Source organism: Bos grunniens, chromosome 24 (assembly GCF_055505025.1).
Source record: "Bos grunniens cultivar Pamir isolate PY7600 chromosome 24, Bosgru_T2T1.0, whole genome shotgun sequence".
Lineage (NCBI taxonomy): Eukaryota > Metazoa > Chordata > Mammalia > Artiodactyla > Bovidae > Bos > Bos grunniens.
In genome coordinates this window covers 26883199-26906763 of record NC_141188.1, presented here as the reverse complement: position 1 = coordinate 26906763, position 23565 = coordinate 26883199, and the positions used below count along the sequence as shown (strand labels likewise).

Sequence of the window (23565 nt, the reverse complement as noted above, 5' to 3'; positions counted from 1 at the left end):
ATATTTTTTTCCTTTAGGCAAAAAAAAAAAAAAAAAAGTCATCTGGAATTGTTAACAAAAAGTTATAAAACAGCTTTCAAACTCAAATTGGAAAATTTAAGCAGAAAAAATATACATAGTAGCTTACATTTACTGTTCAGCTTAAGAATCAAGTATAAATAAGGCTTGCTGAAATAATTTAACAACACATACCTTCCACAACACCACAATATTCAAATCCACCTCATTGCACTTCTGGATTAATTTCATAACATCCTCTACTGACTGTTTTCCTGTATGCACCGAAGACTGGGCTTGTGGTTTCTTCAATTCAGAGGATAAACTCCTATAGAAGAAGTCTGCACATGGGCTTGCTGAACTTACTATCTGTTAAAAGGAAATCACTTGTCTATATGTGTTTTCAATTAGATATACCCTGCCAAAATTTGTATTTCTACAACTTATACATTTCTTATCAATTTGGTTGAATATAAGAAGGCCACCCTAATGCTTGAACACCTAAAATATTTGGTACAAATTACCCTGAATCTTAAATCTATACTGCCATGACATTAACTTGGACCTTCCAAGTATCCAGGGAAGACAAATGGGTATTAAAAGAAAATAGGAAGTTAACTGTTGAGAATCTGAAGAACATATATATAAATATGTATGTACAACTGAATCACTTTGCTGTGAACACTTGAAACTAATAAAATATTGTAAACAATTCTTCAGTTTAAAAAAAAGTAGATTGTTAAAAAGAAAAATTTTTAATTATTTTTTCCTATTTAAAAATTTGTTTTACTATTAAAAATAACAAGTATTTCCCAATCAAATACTTGGAAGACTAGGTGATACCCAATGAAACACAACTCAAATGAAATTATTGGCATTAACTTAGCTTTTACACTTGAAGGGAGAGAATAAGGGAAAAGACTTTTAAACAGACTCAGAACTACAGAATTTCCCCTAGTTAATAGAATACTGTGTTTCACTTTAGAATCTCGACACTTAATTTCCTGTATTATAAATTCTGTTAAGCAGATGTTAAGCTTCCAAGTTAATTATTAAATATTAATAAATATGTAAGATTTTCCCCCTCAGACATGAACTTTTTTCTGTTAAACCACTGTTCACATAGTTCGCTTGTTACAAAAATTACAAAAAATTTTCAGTTATCTCATTACCAAAAAAAAAAAATTACAAACAGCTTATTATTTGGGTCTCAGAACCATTTGATATTCCCAAATCCAGGGGATCATCATCTGTATGTTCCACTGTGATCACTTTTCCAAATAGGTAGTTTCTTTCCTATAATCCTGTTCCTTTTTTTAATGCCAAGAGCTAAATTTATCTCCTGAGTATCTTACAATCTAAAAGAAAGCTAATTTTAAATTACTAATTAAAATGGCATACTACATATAGCATTTTTATTTGATTTGGGACATGACAACAGTTGCAAAACTCAACAAAGCTGACATGTTCATCCACCAAAGAATTTAGAGATTACCAGAGTAACAGTTTTGCCAAAACAGTCAAGATACTCCAGAACTGTAACTTTAAATATCAAATGCTATTAGGTTTACTTGCATACCTGTTCATTTCCAAAGATGATATCTGCAAAGGTGTATTTTTCTGAGACCTCCGTAACAACTAAAAAATGGAGGAGAACAAACTAATCATATCATTGGCACGAAACAGAAAATGACCATTTAAGAAAGTGTGACACTAAAATGAATTTACCTTCTTCTTCCTTACACTGTGTTGCCTTGAAACAAAACTTTCCCTTCTCCCTACTGGCAAGTTTGGCGTCTAGGAAAAGAAAAGAGTAAATTTCAAAGATCTTTCTCCGTTTGTAAAATGGTAAAACCTAGTTCATTACTCAGACTTCTATAGCCAAACTGGAAAACATTTCATCATTAGAAATAATGTTTATTTAATGGCATCTGGTCCTATCACTTCATGGCAAATGGAGAAACAATGGAAACAGTGACAGACTTTATTTTCTTGGGCTCCAAAATCACTGCAAATGGTGACTGCAGCCATGAAATTAAAACACACTTGCTCCTTGGAATAAAACCTATGACCAACCGTTAGACAGCATATTAAAAAGCAGAGACATTACTTTGCCAACAAAGGTCTGAATAGTCAAAGCTATGGTTTTTCCAGTAGTCATGTATGGATGTAAGAGTTGGACTATAAAGAAAGCTGAGTGCTGAAGAACTGATGCTTTCGAACTGCGGTGCTAGAGAAGACTCTTGAGAGTCCCCTGGACTGCAAGGAGATCCAACCAGTCAAACCTAAAGGAAATCAGTCCTGAATATTCACTGGAAGGACTGATGCTGAAACTTAAACTCCAATACTTTGGCCACCTGATGCGAAGAACTGACTTACTGGAAAAGACCCCAATGCTGGGAAAGATTGAAGGCAAGAGAAGAAAAGGACGAGAGAGAATGAGACGGTTGGATGACATCACGTACTCTATGGACAAGAGTTTGAGCAAGCTCCGGGAGCTCTTGTCGGACAGGGAAGCCTGGCATGCTGCAGTCCACGGGGTCGCAAAGAGTCAGACACGACTGAGCAACTGAACTGACTGAAAAACATCTTTGCTTTTCTCTCAGTGAAGCAAATCTCATTCAATTCGTTAAAAGGGTAAGATTAAATTTTCCTGAAATTCACGTTCATACAGATAAACAGAAATTTTGAAAACTTAGAATTTGGGAGCCAGGGAGCACACAACCCCACCATGCTATCATTTCATTTCCTATCAGTATTTTTTCATGTGGATAATTTGTATCAATATTATTATATGCACATAGTTTGCTATGATGCATTTTCCCACTATATTACAGACACATTTTAAAAGCTTATATATTTTAATGACAACATGAGTTGTAGCTTAATTCACATTAAAGATAACATTCAATTTTTCCCTATTAAACATAACCCTGAAATAAACTGCTCTCAATATATGGATCTTCTTATATTTTTGAATTAATTCCTTTGTATAAATTCCAAAAATAAGGATTACTGTGAGGCTAGGTAAGGGTTTAAAACATTTTTTTAATCTTTTAAAATACATGTACAATTCTTTCTAGAAAGAGTATTATTTTGCCAGCTTCAATCTATTCTGACAAGCACTAAGTACTCTCATATTACTGGCAAGATGATAAAATGATAGAAATATTTTGGAAAACAATTACACAATACATATCACAAGTGTGCATGTTCTTTTAAGTGTTATATGGGTTTGGAAATACACAGAAAAGCCAATCAACATAGAAGTATGATTATATACAGAAAAACAGCTTACCAACAGTAAAGGAAACAAAGAGAAACTAGTCTATATGCTTCTGTACTATTTGAAATTTTGACTGTGACCATATATTCAAGCACTAATTTTACAATTGAATTTTTTTTTTTTTGATAGATCATTTCTAAAAGTCACTATCGAATTTGTTACAGTACTGCTTCAGTTTTATGTTTTAGCTTTTTAGCCACGAGACATGTGGGATCTTAGCTCCCCGATCAGGGATCAAACCTGTACCCACTGCACTGGAAGGTGAAGTCTTAACCACTAGACCACCAGCGAAGTCCCACAACTGAATTTTTTTAAAAAAGAATATACAAATAGAAAAGATGTGCAATAAAAAGATGGGAAATCATTGATTAAGATGGGTAGTTTCATTAAAAATCATGCAATGTAATGAATGCACAATTTAATGCTTAAAAAAGTTAATTATAAGAAAAGCACCAATAATCTTATTATATTCTGGTACTGTTCTGAAGAAGAGTAAACTAATAAAGATATCAGAATTTATTCTGAAGAGGGAAAAAGCACAAACCTTTGTTTTCAGAGAGATTTACAGACTTCTGTAACTTCCAGTGTTTACTACTACTTGATACTTGTACTATATGGAATTCCTTCACACCTGCTTCACTCTATCAAAAAGAAGTAAGAGAGTCATTTAGGATTTAGAGGCACTAACTTAGTATATTCTACTGAGAAGGACACTGCTATCAAAGTCACTATCAGTTAAACATAAGATGCAATTTTTATTCTGAAATAAATTAACACTATATATTTCAGGAATGGCAATTATTTAAATTCCTTCACAAACATTCTTAAAACAGGTAAGTCATCACCTATCCAAGAAACAGATTTAATTATACTTCTGGTGGCAAATTTTTAAATACTGAAAGGCATTCAGTTATTAGAATCTATCATAGTGAGTTATTTATCAAAAATTATTTATCAATTTTTAATCAAAACCATAGCACTTTCATTTTATTTTTTTTTCGTCTATCACATTCTTATTAAGGCAAAAAAGCAACAAAGAACAGAATCCCAAAATACAATCAACTTGAAATAACCTTACAAATTTATGGAGTTGAAAGAAAAAGGACATTACAGAATTAATAACAATTCAAATCGGTATCTAAACTGAATCAATCTGAAGCTAAGATTCTATTTTAATAAGATCACATTCCCTTCCTTCAAGAATTTTCATTTTTATATTTAGAGTACATAAACAGGAATAGTAAATAAAATGTTTGAAATGCTTTATATAAAGGAAATGGTACTGTTGGAAATGTGTAAGTGAGTGGTTATCAAGTTACTACTGAATGTGAAATCCTAATAGAACTTTGTAAATTTAATCACATCAAAAGACGTTCTCAATGGTGAGACTAGAAAGCATTTTATAAGATCTCTTTTGGGTTGAATTAGTGGTATGTATGGCTATACACCATACGACTGTGCAGCATATTAATACCACTAGATCCTTTTATTTGAAGCACTAAAGGATAAAGCCACAAAAGCAAATTGAGAAGTAGGATATTTTTATATTCTATTCCAAATGAACACTCCCTAAATTCCTAGCTTATGCTGCCTTGTGAAGGAAAAAAATTCATTGAAAACAAAATTTATTTTTAAACCAACTTACAGTATTGGTATTTTCCACATCCACAAAGACTAGCATATTGCCTCCTCTGCCCTCCTCATCTTCAAGAGAATTACTTCTGCAGACAGTGGCTCGCACATTCAAAGATCGGCTGGTACAAATGACTGCAGTATGTCTTAATATTCTGTGACTAAAGAAGTAAAAATTATAAATTTAATCTAAGAACCTCTCCCAGCACTATGATTCTCTAATTCCAAATAAAGTTTTTAAAACCTATTCACTCTCAGGACCATTTATACTATTAAAAAAACAAAGACAATAACGTAAGAGTATCTAGTTAGCCTAACTTTAGTTCAATTCTTTACTCCCAGTTAGGAAGAAAACTATTAGTCTCCCTTTTTCCCTGCTCAAATTCATCCAGAGCACAGACCTGAAAGTAATCATCATATAGTTACGTCTTGATTATGACTCTTCTGATAATAGTTCCAAAGTTACTGGATGCTACCAAGTACTGATAAATTACACACTTTCACCTGGCATTCAAGACTCTCCACAAGAGAACTTTACAATTCAATCTTCATTCCCCTTTTACACATTTTACACTGTAGCCAAACTAACTATATTCAGTTTGTATCTCCTAACTTGTCAATATTTATCCATATATACAGCTACTTCCTGGAATACCTACTACTCTTTTGCCTATACCCTTTGACATTCAAATTCTGAAACCTTTACTTTCTTTGGAAGCTCATTTCACCACTACTACATTCCACAAAGCCTTAATGAATTGCTTTGGCCAGAGGACTCATCTTCTTAAGGGGAATTAACATTTACTGAGGACCTAACAACATACTTTTCCTTACAAGTATTGTATCTTTTTGTTCTCATAGTAAACCTTTTATGATATTTTAAATAGTCAAACAAATTTTAAAAAGTAGCACAATTATTCCAAGTTAATTCTGTAAAAATGACAATAGGATTAGCATGAAATACTCTGTCGTGCAAATATACAAGCTACAGCTCCTTGTGTTTTGATTTCTTCAGAGATATCCATAATACCACCCAAATTACTTGCTCTGCAAACACACAAATTGGGGGAGGCAGAGGAGGGCACTAGAGAAAAGGAAAAGTTAAAATAATTTTCTTTAAAAAGGATGACTGTAGGCAACTTGTCTTCGTATACTAATGACACTCTTAATTCATGGTACCTGTGAATTTCATTATTATGTGGTAGCTCTGACCACAGAGCTGTATCAAAAAGCCATGAAGTTTACAGAAAGAAGCATGAAAAAGATTAATGTAGCTTAATTTTTTTCCACTTCTGGCTACTCAGATTAGGGACAACCTCAGATAAAAACTTCATGCATAATTTGGATAACGGTAATTTCTTAGTAAACAACAACATATGTTAACAAATAATAAAATGTTTATTTGAATGGGTATATACTTTCCTGGTGGCTCAGATGATAAAGAATCTGCCTGCAATGTAAGAGACCCAGGTTAGATCCCTGGGTCAGGAAGATCCACTGGAGAAGGGAATGGCTACCCACTCCAGTATTCACGCCTGGAGAATTCCATGGACAAAGGAGCCTGGCAGTCTACATACACTTAGTCTATGGGGTCGCAAAGAGTCGGTAACACTTTCACTTTTTTTCATATATACGTATCCTTAATGCAGAGGTTAAATCTAAAAAATTTTGTAATACTCACCGTATTTTAGGCTGCTTTTTAACACTTTCATAGTAAAACAAAAAGTTAATTTCATGGACACCTTCTTCATCTGGCCCACGTAACCACATTGGTAGCTGAACTGAAGCTCCAGGTAGGAGAACAGTGTCAGGAAGGGGAACAGAAATCACCTCTGGCTGACTTCCTATGCCAATGCCAAAGTCCACAGACGAAGCTGACGATACGAGTGCTGTACACACAGAGGTAGAATCTGTCACAACAGTCTTGTAAGCACTACAGTTCTCGGAAGCCGAGGGACTCAGCGGTGTTAGAACAGCTGTGTTACCACCAAAGGTAAAGAACTCTGGACGTTTAGAAACAACCTTCAATCCAGTAAGAGGACATTTGCTGACATTGACAAATTCTACATAGGCTTTTCGGATTTCTCCACAGAGGAGCCCTGTAGGAAAATGTATAAAGAACACCTGCATTGGAGGGAAAAAATATTATTATATTGTCTGTTAAAAATTCTGAACCTCTACTGAATAACACTTTAAGTTGCTGTTATTTCTTTACTACAAGGTTACAAGTATTTTATTCATTCTCTTTGATATCTCCCTGTGTATATGGTTATTAAGAACTCCATGAGTTCTTAGACAGAGACCAATGTTACTCAGTAGCAGATTTCAGAGTTACATATTAAAGGTACAATGTCAACAACTAGAGGGCCACCGGCAAAATTTTCACAGCTGTGTAGATTATGGTTAAGACAAGCTATTAAGCCATTTAACATGATTACATGAACAGTTATCAGCTGAAGAGCCCTTAACACTCTCAACTTAAAAAGTAGCTCATCTATTTATTTATACATCATTAAAATGAAGCGATGCACAATAGCTCTGAAAAGAGGAGAACATACAGAAGCATGATTCCATATCCATAATTTTTAAACCTGGTTATCTCTGAATATCCTCAGGGTTCCCATAACCCAGTGTGTGAGGGAAACCTGATCTCACTAACAGATTCTTTATAGACTAAGTGGGAATTTAGTGCAATATTCATGTGGTTCATTCAAGCTATGTTAATGTGCTTGATAACTGGTGCTGCCACAAACCCAACAGGGGTCACAAAATGTGGAAGATAAAAACACACATGTATATGCGTGATTTCTAAATATTAAAAAAAAAAACAAAAAACTTTCAACACATGCCTGGCCTCAGGATTTCAGAGAGGGACTGTTGATCTTTACTAAAGAGCTAGAAATATGGACTAACAAAACCATCCAGTAAGTCATTTGCATTTAAAAGATCCACAAGCATAAATGTCAGAAGTATTCTGACAGAATCACAGAAAGGAGGAATAAGAGAGTAAGAGTGTGAGTAGTAAAGGTACCGCTGGCTGTCCCAAAGGAGTTATCAAAGTCCAGTGGAAATATCTGTGTGTTTCAATCTAAGTTTGAATAAGACTTCATTCTGGCCAAATTCTTAAGGCATCAGATAAAATCAGGGGAAATGAGAAGCTTCAGAAATGGACACGAGACAATAAGGGATTAATGCAGAAATCCAAAACACAGGTTAAAAAGTTAGGAAAAAACAAACTAAGCGTAACACTATACTGAAAACACAGATAATATACTCGTTAGCCAGTACCAAATAAGCTTAGTCAAATAAGCTAAAATTTGTGAAGGAATATCAATTTTGAGTTGTTACATCAAGAACAACCGCATGAGTAACCAGTGAAATAAGACTACTGTAAAGATGCACTAAAACACATAGACACCCAGACAGCATGGGTAAGGCAACAGCACTGGCAGAACGGGAAGGGTGGTGGACTAGGACCAGTGAGAAACCATATGTAGGATACTCTGTATATATCTTCAGAATAAAGTTTTACTAAATATACTGTGTTGACTCTAAGGAGAACCAGTATATCTAGCCTTTACTTCAAATGCATTTCTGCTAAAAGTCCTCATAAAAAGTTTATGTTTTAGACAGCTTCAAACTTTAATGGAAAATAAGACCAAGAACCAGGACTTTCACTTCTACTAATTAATCCTCAAGATGTGTGATAGGCATATAAAGTAAAAATGATACACGTAAGGCTAGTCATTGTGATTTCATCTGTAACATCAAGTGATCTGACATGATAGGCAAGTCTGGTTGAATAAATGTCATATATACAACATACTGCCTACAGTGAGAACCTGAAGGGCCTGCTCTTCTATTTTTCTATGTACAACTTTTTTCTAATGAAATGTAAAAAAAATTAATAAGGGAAGAAAAAGTTTTGCAATGACACCGTTTTTTTCTCCAACAGAACTTAAAAACAAAATATTTCTAATCAGTAGATACAGCTCACAGCTGTATGCTTTCAGTATGCTACACACCTGACAGTTAACACACGACACTTTAATTTTCATCTTTTCTCAGCTTCGGTAATTTTCATGCTCACTCTGTTTTGATTAAGAGACTATTTCATCAGATGTTGTAGATTGATTACTTCTTTCACTACTCCCTTAAACACTTCAAACATCTACAAAATATTTCTGACATAAGGAATGGGAATATTCTACGAATTTTTTTACTAATATTAAGGTATATTTAATAGTAAGGTACTATTACTCATCCAAATATAATAGACGTTCTTTTAACTAAGTTAAAAATCTTAAATGATGAAAATCGCCAGATGAAAGATAAAGTATGTGCAAGTATTTATTAACCAGAAATGAGCACTGACTTCAGTCGAAAGTCTTCTACTTGCCCTATACAACTCTTTATTTTTTATTATTATTACTAGTGTTTCCTGCATTGACAGGCGGATTCTTTACCATCAGGCCACCAGCGAATCCCCCGTACAGCTCTTTAAATGCAACATAATTATTGTTGCTGTTTAGTCACTAAGTCATGTCTGACTCTTCTGAGACCCCCATGGACTGCAGCCTGTCAGGCTCCTCTGTCCATGGGATTCTCCAGGCAAGAATACTGGAGTGGCCTGCCATTTCGTTCTCCAGGGCATCTTCCAAACCCAGGGATCAAACCCATGTTCTCATACTTGGGTGGTGGACTCTTTATCACTGAGCCACCTGGGAAGTCTGCAACATAACTAAGCAGGTGTAAAATCTGGGCAGAAAACATGCAGCTCAACAATACCTTTTGCTCAACACATACAGATATCACCATTTTCATGAGCATGTTACCGATCCCACCACTATAAGTATTAGGATTAGTACCCATAAAATCATCCAATGAGAAAAAGGAAGTAACATCCAATTAAAGGGCATCATATGGACTTAAAGAAGAAAAAAAATCACATGGACAAAAAAAATGAAGACTAACCAACCTTATCAGTTATCAAAGAAACGTCATTTTTCACCAGCCTGATTTACAAAAGTTAAAAAAAATAAATAAATAAAAACATGATAGTATCCAGTATGGCACTGACACAAGGCAATGGCACTCTCATTCTGAAGGAAAAGTGTCAATTCTGAGAGGCTTGCTAAAGGTAATTCTGTGGTACATTACACAATTGATCCAACAATTCCATTTCTAAAAGTCTATAGCCCAAACTAGAGCATGGACAAAATATATACATAATGTTTACTGCAGAACTGTAATGATGAAAAGCCAGACCCATACCCATCGATACATAAATGACTAAAATACAGTATAATGTATCTAAATAAAGGCATACCTTATGTAGCTGTGAAAGAATTTTTACTGAATGAGAACAAAGACCAGGTTTTGTTGAGAAAGGCAAAAAGCAAGTCACAGAATAAAATGTGCAGTATGATTACTAAAAATATATACAAATATACAAGGAAAGGTCTGAAAAGAGAAACATCAGTTTGGTATCACTGGCTGAAGGTGAATGACTAAGCTTCTAACCCCCGCCTTCCAGGGCAATCTGAGGATGCAGGAGGAAGAACCTCCTTCCAGGGTTCACACTTACACTCCATGGCTGTGCCAGCGGCCTGCCTCTCAGGTAGCTGATTCAAGGTGGGCCACAGTTCTCTCCTAGACACTTGATGTATCTTGTAATGAAGTGGCACAAAGACCAGAAGTTGTAAGACTAATAAAGTTGTATCAAAATAGGAGTTTGGGATGGACATGTACACACAGCTGTGTTTAAAATGGATAACCAACAAGGTCCTACTATACAGCACGTGGAACTCTGCTCAACGTTATGTAGTAGGCTGTGGGAGGGGAATTTGGAAGAGAATGGATACATGTATACGTACGGCTGAGTCTCTTTACTGACCACCTGAAACTATCAAATATTGTTAACTGGCTATACTCCAATATAAAATAAAAAGTTATTTAGAAAGTAATGCCTTCTAAAGGTTTTACAAATTTCCCACAGCTGCTGAGTCCTTATTCTTTCCTGAGCTTACTGTTCTATGATGGTTTATAGTTTCCATGAGGTTATTCCAAAATCCTTTGAACTAAATAATAGGTGTGGGGAGGGCGGTGGTGGCAGTGGGTTTAATACTACCTAGCATCAATTTCTATCTTTTGCAGCTAAAAGACTGCATGAAGGCATGACAGTGTGGGACACAAAGAAAGTGAAATGAATATTGCTTTTATTCATACACCTATCTATATTGCTTAAACATTTTATAAAAATTAACTGTTATTTTTATATCTTACCCAGAAAGAGTCACTGATTTTAATAACAATCAAAGTGTTCTTTTAGAAGCTTTTTCCCAACTTCTATTAATATTTTGAGGATTATATCTTATAACCTGGCTGTGACTTAATGCCAATTTGCATGATTATCTTGTCTTTGTGAATTACATCTATTTAACATTAGCTTACCAAGAATTTAAAACTGCACTTCAATATATCAACAATCTCAAAGTCTAAAATTAATCTATCCAAAATATCACCCTCACCTTAGAGATAAATTATTAAGCTCATGAATTTTTAAAAAGTGAAATACCTCCAATAGTGGCATTTCCTCAGTAATTATGGGATCTAGACGTCGATCAGGACCATATTTAATAGACGTTTTCTCTTCTTTTGTGTTGTTAAGTCGAGGACCTTGAATTTCTAAATCCTGTCTCCCTCGGACTGACATACTCAAGGAATGTTTTCCTAAAATAAAAAAACAATCAATGCCCTAAAATAATTTGATAAGTTAACTGACATCAAGTTAGCCTGAATATATGAGTACTGTATGTTTCAGATTATTTCTAGAAGAACTCTAGACAATTACCAATTAACATGGTTAAGCAAAGAACTAAGCGTATTTTAACCACATCTACTATTGCATGCTGCTTAATTTCTCATTTTCTTAGGACTTACTTTGCAGAAGGACTGTACATCATCAAATGGGAAGTTTCTGAAACCTATAATTAACCAAAAAGACCCATCTGACAGAATAGCTATTCATATTCAAATATATATACTAATTTGAATTCTTTCTGGATTATAAATAACTATACTTTCTCAACACTTAACTGTACCTTCTCAATAGACTACACAAAGAAAATTATAACATACATAGCTTTCTCAAAATTAAACTCATTTAATACGCATGTGAGCTTTTCCCCAAAAACTTCCACGCACTGCACGTAGGTGTGAAAATAGCAAAGGCAGACAACTGTATTTCCTGCAGGGATACTTAGAACCTATCGCTCAGTCGTGTCAAACTCTTTGTGACCCCATGGACTGTAGCCTACCAGGCTCTTCCGTCCATGAGATTTTCCAGGCAAGCATACTGGAGTGGGTTGCCATTTCCCTCTTAGCAGGAATACTTAGAACCTTTAATATGCTGAAGCTCACTGTGATATGCCCAGACTAGACATATAAGGTAACATTTCCATTACCTCATTTGACCCAGATCCCTATCAGCATTTTACACTAAAACTTCATTTAAATTCTACTATAAGGTACAATTTATTTTAATAGGTAATTCAGGGTCTTCGCCCACTAACATCATAAAAAATTTATAAATTATTTATTAATGCATGTATTTGGTAACTTGAATGAAGTAATTAGCTATAATTTATTGACAATCATAACTTTGTGGTACAAAATTAAAATCATAGGTTAGTGGGAAAGGAAAGAAGCTTCAAAATGTTTTTAACACTCAGCTAACTTACTTTAAATATTTAAAAATTAACAATATTATTTGTAGAAGAATCTCCTCTGGTGTTTGTCAACCAAGAATTATACATGTAGTACTAAACTGCAGAATACTATACTTTAGTGGCAATTTTTTTTTTTATAATTTTTGAATTCTTATGGATTCATTCCATTTCAGTATACGGTCCAAAAAAATGTTTTACTAAATTACCCTAGATATGCAAGCAAGGAGAAATTTCAAACTGAACTTTAAAAGAACCAACAAATTTTCCAAGTGGTCCCAAAAGATTTCTCAATATTAATAATAAGCTTTTATAAATGCTAAATTCAAGTCTGCTAACTATTAATTTGTTAAAAATAGACAGGTATTAAAATGAAGAGACAGGAGAGAGGAATTTTATAGTAAATTCTCTCTCTAGTCTTGTCAACTTTAACTCAAATAGCAACATATAATTATTACAAAATAATGAGAATGGTTTCCTGAAATTAAAGGAAAAAAAAAAAAAAGACAAGCTGTGTTAAACATGTATCTGGTAGTTTTACTCTTCAAAAATTTGTAAAATTTATCAATTCTGGGGAACCAAGAATACCAGCTTAACTCTAAATCCTTCTTTTTTTACAAAACAGATGACAGAATTTTATGTCATTTCACATTCAATGATGTGGAAACACTAGTCCTTAGTTCACTCTATGTTTTTATAAATATTCAAAAAAAAAAAAAAGACTATCCTAAGTCAACCTTTGTACTGGCAGCAGACATCTCAACCAATGGTTCAGCTCAGTTCAGTTCAGTTCAGTCGCTCAGTCGGGTCCGACTCTTTGCGACCCCATGAACTGCAGCACGCCAGGCCTCCCTGTCCATCACCAACTCCTGGAGTTCACTCAGACTCACGTCCATCGAGTTGGTGATGCCATCCAGCCATCTCATCCTCTGTCGGCCCCTTCTCCTCCTGCCCCCAATCCCTCCCAGCATCAGAGTCTTTTCCAATGAATCAACTCTTCGCATGAGGTGGCCAAAGTACTGGAGTTTCAGCTTTAGCATCATTCCTTCCAAAGAAATCCCAGGGCTGATCTCCTTCAGAATGGACTGGTTGGATCTCCTTGCAGTCCAAGGGACTCTTAAGAGTCTTCTCCAACACCACAGTTCAAAGGCATCAATTCTCCAGTGCTCAGCCTTCTTCACAGTCCAACTCTCACATTCATACATGACCACAGGAAAAACCATAGGCTTGATTGACTAGCCGGACCTTTGTTGGCAAAGTAACGTCTCTGCTTTTGAATATGCTATCTAGGTTGGTCATAACTTTCCTTCCAAGGAGTAAGCGTCTTTTAATTTAGAATACATTAATTTAGAATTTACTAAATGTGGATCAGTAACAAAGAAGAAAAATACATAGGGTAGAACCACAGAATTATCAAAAATACATCAGAAGGGAATAAAGTTTTTTTTAAGCAACTGCAGAGTTAAAAATAATTCAATTATTCATTCTTTCATCTGATTAAATGTCTATATTAAAGGTACTTTAAACCTAATTTTAAAATATCTCATTTCTCAATTTATTCTAAGGAGATTTACTTATTAGCTTCTAATTGTTCAGCAATGCTATAGCTTTACCTGTGTGACATCCAGGAAGAGCACCAATGCCATCTACTGCCACAGAGCCCTGAATGGTACCAAGGTTATACACAACTCCCAGAATATGCAGCTCCCCTATGTGATGGGGAAAGAGCTTTAGCCTTGCCTGTGGAGATATTTAAGTCACTCTTATTATCTGTTTTCACAATATCTTAAATAGCGCAACACCTAAATTCTGTAATGTTACAAAAATAAAAACTCAGACCTAAATTTATTTAATTCTCAACTGATTTCTCCTACTGGAAAGCATTTTTTTCAAAAGAAACTTTCTAAACTCAATAATTATAGGCACCACAACTTTTAATAAAAACCAAGATATTCTGGCCAACCAAATATCATATGAAATTACAACATTCAACCCAAGAAGAAAGCAAAACCTTGTTTACCAGGCTTCTTAGGAAATTAACAAACTAAAAACCACTGCAAACCTACTTTCCCAACCTATTTTCTTCTATGTAATTCCAGTTTCCTAAGATGATAAATTTTAATTTTTAAGAAAACTGGAAAACAAACTGAATAAACAGGCTTTTAAAATCTGTTATTTTACTTTTAGAAAGGCGTGACAGAAAAGTAATAATTACCACTTTAGATTCTTCACTATTAATTAAGAATTCTGAAATAACTTCAGTTCCAATCATTTCGGGTTCACCTTTTACCTGAAAAGTAAATTATGTAAAATATACATTCGAATAAATCAAGTATCAGATTATTAACACTGCTACATATCAATACTTAGCAACAATGACAATAGCTATAGTTAGCATTTATTAGGTTTTATTATGTGCTAAGCAATATACAAAGTGAACAACATACAAAACAGAAACAGTTATAGATACAGAGAAGAAACAGATAGTTGTCAGAGGGGAGGCGCTAGGGGGAAGAAAGAAATAGGTGAATACAAAAAAAAAAAAAGGAAATAGGTGAATGTGATTTAAGAGTACAAACTTCCCCTTACAAAGTAAAGGAGTCACAAGAAGTACAAAGTGGGGAATAGAGTCAATAACTCTGTAACATCTTTGAACGGTGACAGACAACAACTAGACTTATGGTGATCCTTTTGAAATGCACAGAAATAGCGAATCACTGGATTGTGTATCAGGAACTAATGTAGTATTGTAAGTCAACTATACTTCAAAAACAGAACAAATGAACAACCTCATGGAAAAAGAGACTGATGTGTGGTTATCACAGGCAGGAAGTGGGGAGAGGGGCAACTGGATAAAAGCAATCAGAAGTTATAAACTTCCAGTTATAACATATAAGAAACAATGTAAAGCATAATAAATATAATTAATACTGCTACATGTTATATAAGAAAGTTGTTGGGAGAAAATCTTAAGTGTTCTCATCACAAGGAAAAATTTTATACTTTTAATTTTCAACAATAAGCATATTATCCGGAGAAGGCAATGGCACCCCACTCCAATACTCTTGCCTGGAAAATCCCATGAACGGAGGAGCCTGGTAGGCTGCAGTCCATGGGGTCGCTAAGAGTCTGGCACGACTGAGCGACTTCCCTTTCACTTTTCACTTTCATGCACTGGAGAAGGAAATGGCAACCCACTCCAGTGTTCTTGCCTGGAGAATCCCAGGGACGGGGGAGCCTGGTGGGGCTCCCCACCCTATGGGGTCACACAGAGTCAGACACGACTGAAGTGACTTAGCAGCAGCAAGCATATTATCATACATTTTGTAATGAGGGAAAATAAGCATAAGAAAAGAGTAAGTTCAGCTCCCTGAACAGAAACTGCTGAAATGTTATTATAGCATCTGTTAGACTATTACTGAAACATGCTTATTACAAATACCTTTTAACAACTTACTAGTTCTTTAACTTCTTCATTATCCTTTCCACTGACATATTTAGGTTGAAACTTCCAGAGCAATGACAAATCAGTCAACAAAAGTGGAACTTTCAAAGGATTTCTAAAAGCCACTTCCACTGTTATTGGTTCTGCAAAAGAAAGGCCTAAGTTAGTAATTTTAATAAACCCCACACATCACCATATGCTTCAATTCTATGAACACACCTTGCTTTCAAAGCTCTGCATTTCTGCCTAGACTGTCCTTTTTCTCTATGTAAATGTTCATTTATTCAGGATATGGTTTTGAAATTACCTTCCTTAGAAGATTTCCCCCATAATTTTTCTGTACTCTGTCATTCTCTCTTCTACATTCCAAAAGCACACTGAATATTCCTGTATTAAAGTCCCCACTGCCTGGTTTTATAAATGCAGCTCACTAGTACTCAATTTACTTTTGTATCCTCAGCCTCCCCTCATATTTGGCATGCAAAAAATTACTGTGAATACACTGTAAGCTAAACAAACAAGTAAAAAACCATGAATAAAAATTCAAGTGTATTACCTTCCACAACTGCAAGGGGAAACCTTGAGTTATCTGAATAACTGTTCAAACAATACTGCGTGGGATGGAAGTTGGATGGAAGGACTCCTCTGTTGACCACAGACACCACTTGTTCCTCAAGCTCTCGCCACTGCTGAGAGGATTCAGAGTCATATTCTTGATCAAGACTTACATGAGTAGCTGCTTGCTTTTCACCTTAAAAATAAAAAAGAAAAGTGCCACTACTAAATACACTTATTTATTAACACCTGCCCTCAAATGAAATATATTTTAAATAAAAATCTAAGGTATCCAAATACATACATACACCATTCTTGCCTTTTTCAATTTTAGCTGAGAGAAAAATATTCTGTTACTAATTCTAGCCTAATTGGAACTCAACTTGTAATACTGATGCTCTTTTCCTTCTGACTCTGACAGAATATCTTCTCTTAGTGTCCACAATTTTATATGAAATACTTCAAATATATGGACAAAACATGAAAAATAATATAACAAATACTTGTGTATCAAAATTTAAGAAATGTCAACTTTGTTATAAGAAACCAAATTTTATTTAAAAAAACACAATAAATGTCACAGATGGAGCTGATTTCCTCTATCTCACCTTCCCTAATTCTCTCTCCTTCATCTCTTCCACTGGTACCAATTCTTCCCAGAGCTATTCCAAAGTTGAAGTATAGCATGCACATTCATAATTTTTGTTTTACTTTATCAAATATGACTGTATATATAAACAACTCATAGAACTAGCGTATATGTTTGAAATTTATGTTAATGGAATAACTTTTGATCCATCCTTCTGCAACTTTTTTCACTCAACTTTATGTTGTGGGTATCATCCACATTGAAATATAAAGAATTCATTCACTCACGTCCTACAGCATGAAACCAATATATGGAGGTACCAAAATCTATCGATTCATTCTGTTTCATTTTTTTTGCTACTAAAAACAATGCTGCTACAAGTACCCTGATAAATATTTTAAATAAAAGACTAAATTAGCTCTCAAAAAGAAACATACTAAGCTCCAATTAAAAAGACTTAAAATTACCAAGTTTAACATGCATAAAGACCTTTAATATATTTAAGCTTTTGGCCCAGTATTGCCATTCTAAAGCTCAATGCTAAGGAAATAATTCTAAATTTTTAAAAAGTCTCACAACAAGAACAGCAATTACATTGGCAATTGTTCGTTGCATCTGTGTACATTTGAAATTTTCCATAATAAAATGTTAAGACAAGATTCATCCACAAAGATGTCCATTACAACTTAGATTTCACATAATCAAAAAAGATGGACACCATATAGCAAATATTAAAATACTTTATATCCATTGAATGCATTACAACCATTAAAAATGTTTATCAAGATTATATAACCTTTATATTATGAGAATTTCTTTATATTATGTGAGAAAAGTCATTATACATACAGCTATTTTGTTGTTATCGTTTTTAGATTTTAAAGCCGGAAGGAAAAGCACCGAAGTAGTAGGTTCAAGTGGCAGGATGATAGATGATATGGTCGAGTTGTTTACTTTCAAATATTCTTTAACAATTACACATTATTTTTTAGTGGAAAAAGATGAAATAACTTCAAAGAAAAAGTCACTAGGTAACAAAGCCAAATTAAGCTTTACTAACCATCTGCTGGTCGTCTGTCATGGCCAAAGAAAACTCGGGTTGCTGAACTGTTAATATATGGTAAAGGAAGCTGCGGTAAAGGGCCATCTGGTGAGAGTTGACTTACATTCTAAGAGAAATACAAAAGACGAAAAGAATTTTTGAGAGAACTCTTATCCGTCCTCATTTTTAATACATAAGGTATTAAAGGCGTGTTAAGAAAGAATATTAAGAATCACTAGTTTTACTTAACATACGAGTCATAAAATTTTACGATGAAGAACTTTAGATATATTTATTTTGGTCCAAGAGAATCTCCTTAAGGTTACTCAGCAAGTTAGTTCTCTCTGGACGCTAAAGCTCCAAATATTATTTTTATATGTGTTTTACTTTCTAGACTCATTATAGCATTCTATCTGCCAAAATTCTTACCCATATGATTTAAAATTACTAAAGTAAAAAAGGGTAATTATATTCTGCAGGACAGATAAAATATTTACTATTCATGGACCTTGAGGAAAAAATTACAACTTTCCATTTTGTCCACAAAATAATGCTTTAACTTTGCTATCCTGTCTCAGTGAAATGTTTTTTCTTCCTATTAATTTTTCTGCATTACATCAAAGTAATGTCTACCTCTCACAGATCCATATCTACTCATCTTTCATAGGAAACAGAGGAATGTACTTTTCCAAAGAATGGGACAATAACCCAAATGCTGTAAAACCAGTTATAATTCAAAAACACATAATGAAGAAAACAGTCCCAAAAGCTCATGGTATTTTTTTTAAGATTCCAAATACAGCCACAAATCAAATGCTTACTATAATATTAAAATTCTCTTTTATGAGAACTGTAGAAGGGCAATGTAACTCAGATTTATGACCAAAAGCCTAGTCTGTTGCACTTTATTATGAAAGATAGTTATATGTAGTCTAATAAAACCACTTATAAGATTCTTACTAGATAGTACTGAAAATGAGTTTTGCTGAAAATAATGACAAATATAATTTTAATATCCACTCCTGAAAATAAGTATTCACCTTGTAAACATAAAGATATTCTCTGAGGAAGGCCCCTTGTTGAGCAGCAGATTGTTTACTTTCATTGATTAAAATATGCCTGAAAGCAGACACAGCATTGTCCAGTTGCCTGAGAGTGTAGGACTGTCGCCCAATGGTGAAGTTAATATGATCCTCTGCAAGAGACCAGCCTTTTCCTTTGTAAACTTGCATGGCTTGACAATAGCAGCGTAAAGCATGTTTTTTCTGTAAGAAAATATATAAAGCAAAGTATTATAATCCAAATTTCTCTGGGACTGGACAAACACACACACAAATCAAGTAACTAGTAATGAGTTCTTCTAACAGAGACTGGGATGATGAAGAAAATGAAACTAAACTTTGCAACGATCGCTAAAAACCAAGAGGTCCTGAAGCAGACAAGCAGCTGCTCTGTCCAAGGGTAAGAAGTCTGAGAGGTCAGGAATAATACTGACTTTGTGAAAAACCATCTGGGAATTTCCAGAGCAGCAGCAGGTGGAGTCATAGATCAGTGAGAGACTTGCTGTTAGCTTGTAGCTGAGAGCTATCGTGCGAAGTTTAAATTTGGTTAGTCACTATACCACTGCCCTGGACTGAATAGTAAAGTGTGTTCTAATTCTGCATATATGAGTATGAAGGTATATGTGTCTACATGTATTTGTTGGTCTTTGATAGTGACAGAGTTTGGCATTCTTTTCTTCTGCCTAAGGCTGCATCCTACCACACCCTTGAGTATACGTTAGGCTTTAATTACATATTAATGCCACCCTCTGAACTCAGACAACCTCCATTCTAAACACGGGATTTGGTATTCCTGGCAGCTCAAGACCCCGCCTGCAATGCAGGAGACCTAGGTTCAATCCCTTGGTCACGAAGATCCCCTGGAGAAGAAAATGGCTACACACTCCAGTATTCTTGCCTGAAGAATCCCGTGGACAGAGGAGCCTGAAGGGCTACAGTCCACGGGGTCACAAAGAATCAGACCTGACAGAGCAACTAACTTTTTTTCACTTTTTAACCTAGAAAAAGGTTTCTCTCCACTAAACCTTTTCCTTCAGAGTAAATTCTTATACCCACCCTCTTCCAAGGTAGATTAACAAAATCTGTATCATTTTCAACCAGAATTGGTCAATTTTTTTAGGAAATCAGTCCATAAGACTGATCTATACATCAGTGTCTCTTTTGCTGTCTCGTACACAGGGTTATTGTTACCATCTTTCTAAATTCCATATATATGTGTTAGTATACTGTATTGGTGTTTTTCTTTCTGGCTTACTTCACTCTGTATAATAGGTTCCAGTTTCATCCATCTCAAAATAATTTTTAAGTGATGTTTCTTAAAAACAAAACAAAATAAAAATCCCAATCTCCATATTGCATTTAGTAAAGGAACACAAATACTGAATCTTAAAAACTGAGAGATACAGAGAACCAATAAAATGTGTCTAAATGTCAAGTTCAAGTGCATTTTTTAGACTCTCTTGGAAAAGCATCTAAAGAGATTTAAGAGGTAACAAGGATTTAAAGTCTGCCTTTTAAAGTAATAGAAAGATCGTCCAGGGTATACTGGGCATAATCAGAAACACCTTCAGACTTTAATTTTTTTTAATACTGATTATAATGTTGTTTCTCTTTTTAAATACCTTTTACTTGTTAATACTCTTAATGGAAAAAACTGAACTATAAACAATTTCTGGGGACAAGATAAGCAATTTGGCATGAACTTGCAATCACAGAGGACTGAAAAATGACATCACTGTATACATATAATCTCCTCTATGCTCCGCACTCATCTCTGTCAGTAGCCACATCTGGTTTTTTTTTGGAGCTTCTCAGAAACAACTTGGCCTGAGTCAGAATTATGTACACGATGAGCACCTTTATCTTCCAAGGAAGACACTGTTCTTGACCAACTTCAATGGGACATATATTTGCTTTTCTAACAGGTCTGCATATTTCAGATTTCTACTATTTGAGAAAGCGATCCTCCGGGTTCAAGGTATATAGGTCACAAAACAGCAAACCAGCTACTTTGGAATCATTAACTCCACAAGATAACTACAGTTAAAGATGATTATTAGGCCAGAGAGCAAATGTATCTCAACCTACCAGAATGTAGCATTTTTAACCTGCCATGCACTTCCTAGAGGCAATATGTCCTGTATCTTTAGAAGGTAAATACTAGATCCAATGACATCATAACCACAAACAAAATCATTCACAAAAGTGGACAAAGATGTGGAAAAATGACAGAACCATTTCTAGTGGGGCATGTAATTTTTCTTCTGCTTAACACATTTTGTAGATTTCTCTAATAGAACACTTTAAGCAAAGAGAAACAATGGGATAGTATATTTCAGATGCATTTGTACTAATTATGGAAAATGGACTGTGAAAAATCAGAGCTTTTTTTCTCCCCTCGCTTCAGAACCTGAGAAATTCTAATCATAAAGTACATAAAATTATTATAAAGACTTAATTTCATAAATATTTTTACAATTCTGTATTTAATATAAAGCAAGTTCACATATTTTCTAACTTCCCATTTTCCAAAAGTAGAGGAACTCAATCTTGAAAAGTTGATTTTTAAAAATCATGACATTCTTCCATGAAATTGAGAGTAATTTTGAACACCTTTCCTTCTTTGCACCTTTGAATTAACACTGGCATGTTTCTGTTATCACAAGACTTTGAAAAAGGAACATTCATAAAAATTCATGTCAATTAAATTCAAAAAAATCCTCATACTCCCTGACTAGATTAAAAAATTCCTTAAGAGACAAGACCATGTTAGTTTTACAAGTGTAAGCTCAGCTCCTAGCAGAGTGCTTGGAATATACAGATGATTACTCAGCCCATATTTTCACATACACTTATAGTAAACCACCAGGGACAGAGAAGCCTGGCAGGGGTCACAGTCATGCAGTCCATGGGGCTGCAGAAAGTCAGACACAACTGAGCACACACAGACCCAAATGACCGCATCTCAGGTGCTATTACCATTCTCTGCCTCAAGAAGGCTCCCTGCAGCTAATGTTTAAAAGGACTACTGGGGACCAGAGAATCGCTCCAAATTAATAAAGATCTCTTCCAACCCAGCTGCTCCCAGGGAGAAGAGATAGATGACTTCAACCCATTAAATATTTAGCAAATACCATTAAGAGATACTCTGAGAGACAACAGAAGACCAGAGTTGAAGTAGGGAAGGTTCAATCACCTTTAAGAAGAATTTAGCCTCAAAGAAATCTGGGCAAATCGCAAATTTTATTAAAAAAAAAAAAAAAGGCTCAAAGACATAACTTTAAAAGTTAAGTTGTGAGCACAAGGTCAAGATTTAAACCCAGATTTGTTTAAAACCAAATCTCATGTCCTTACCAATGTACATTACCTCAGAACAAAATTTAGTTTCATCTTAAAAATTTTAAATCAAAAAATTGACAAATAACATACATTTATAAAATAAACAAGTTACAACAAATAAAAATTAAAATAAATAAAAAATTATCTTCTTTTTAAAGCAAGCACACTCACCTGCCCTGCTTTACTGAACCGGTGGCCTGCCAATATCATATGAAACGCATATTTTCTAACCATGGGACTCTTCATGTTTATAAAGCAATGTGCTGCCTGTTCCAAAAGAAGTGCACTTCGAAGATCAGAATCCTATTGAATGTTTAAAGAAAAAGAAGGTTAATTTCACAAAAATTCTAATTAATTAGTGAAAAAACATTTTCTTCCTTAAAATGATATACAGCGTATCCAACATAAATTAGAAGTATCTGAGGACAGAGATCAAGAGACAATCCAGTCTTGATGATTCTTTCTTCCAATAAGCACAAATTTTAAAAAAAGTTCAAATAAGTCTCTACCATGAAATATTTTCTTTCGCTTTAAATAAAGCCAAAAGTCTGATTGTGATATGCACCATGCAATAAATCTGTGAAGAAATGCAATCCCTTTTCAAATGGCAAAAAAAGATTATAAACTGAGAATTAATACAGGTATACTGACTTGAACCAGAAAACGGAGTACAGAAAAACAGATTCATATCTAATTTCTTCTGGAAACGGATCTGTGACATACAATAGCCTATTTCTATTCATCCAATAAAAGAGGAAAGCCAAAACAGAATGTGTGCAGATCATTAAATAATCAAATCTGTTACTTTATCCTCTATAAAGGTTTACTATACTTAAAAGGAATTCTCAGTTTTGCTCTAGTTTAAAACAGCCAAAGAAACTGCTTTTCATTA

The 23565-nt window shown here is 34.4% G+C and overlaps 1 protein-coding gene across 2 annotated transcripts in view; it reads right to left on the bottom strand.

The window, feature by feature from the left end:
- The window catches only part of TRAPPC8 (trafficking protein particle complex subunit 8), an 81919-nt gene that overhangs the window by 15705 nt on the left and 42649 nt on the right, over window positions 1-23565 (bottom strand). For both annotated transcript variants that reach the window (XM_086372859.1, XM_086372860.1), the window contains exons 12-25: window positions 22845-22976; window positions 19314-19538; window positions 18292-18400; window positions 16644-16838; window positions 16100-16230; window positions 14858-14932; window positions 14256-14382; window positions 11493-11647; window positions 6597-7039; window positions 4929-5076; window positions 3828-3924; window positions 1726-1794; window positions 1577-1635; window positions 193-366 (exon numbers count right to left, since the gene is read on the bottom strand). In XM_086372859.1, coding sequence (XP_086228985.1) covers window positions 193-366; window positions 1577-1635; window positions 1726-1794; window positions 3828-3924; window positions 4929-5076; window positions 6597-7039; window positions 11493-11647; window positions 14256-14382; window positions 14858-14932; window positions 16100-16230; window positions 16644-16838; window positions 18292-18400; window positions 19314-19538; window positions 22845-22976 — 2139 coding nt within the window. The remainder of the gene's footprint in view (window positions 1-192; window positions 367-1576; window positions 1636-1725; window positions 1795-3827; window positions 3925-4928; window positions 5077-6596; window positions 7040-11492; window positions 11648-14255; window positions 14383-14857; window positions 14933-16099; window positions 16231-16643; window positions 16839-18291; window positions 18401-19313; window positions 19539-22844; window positions 22977-23565) is intronic.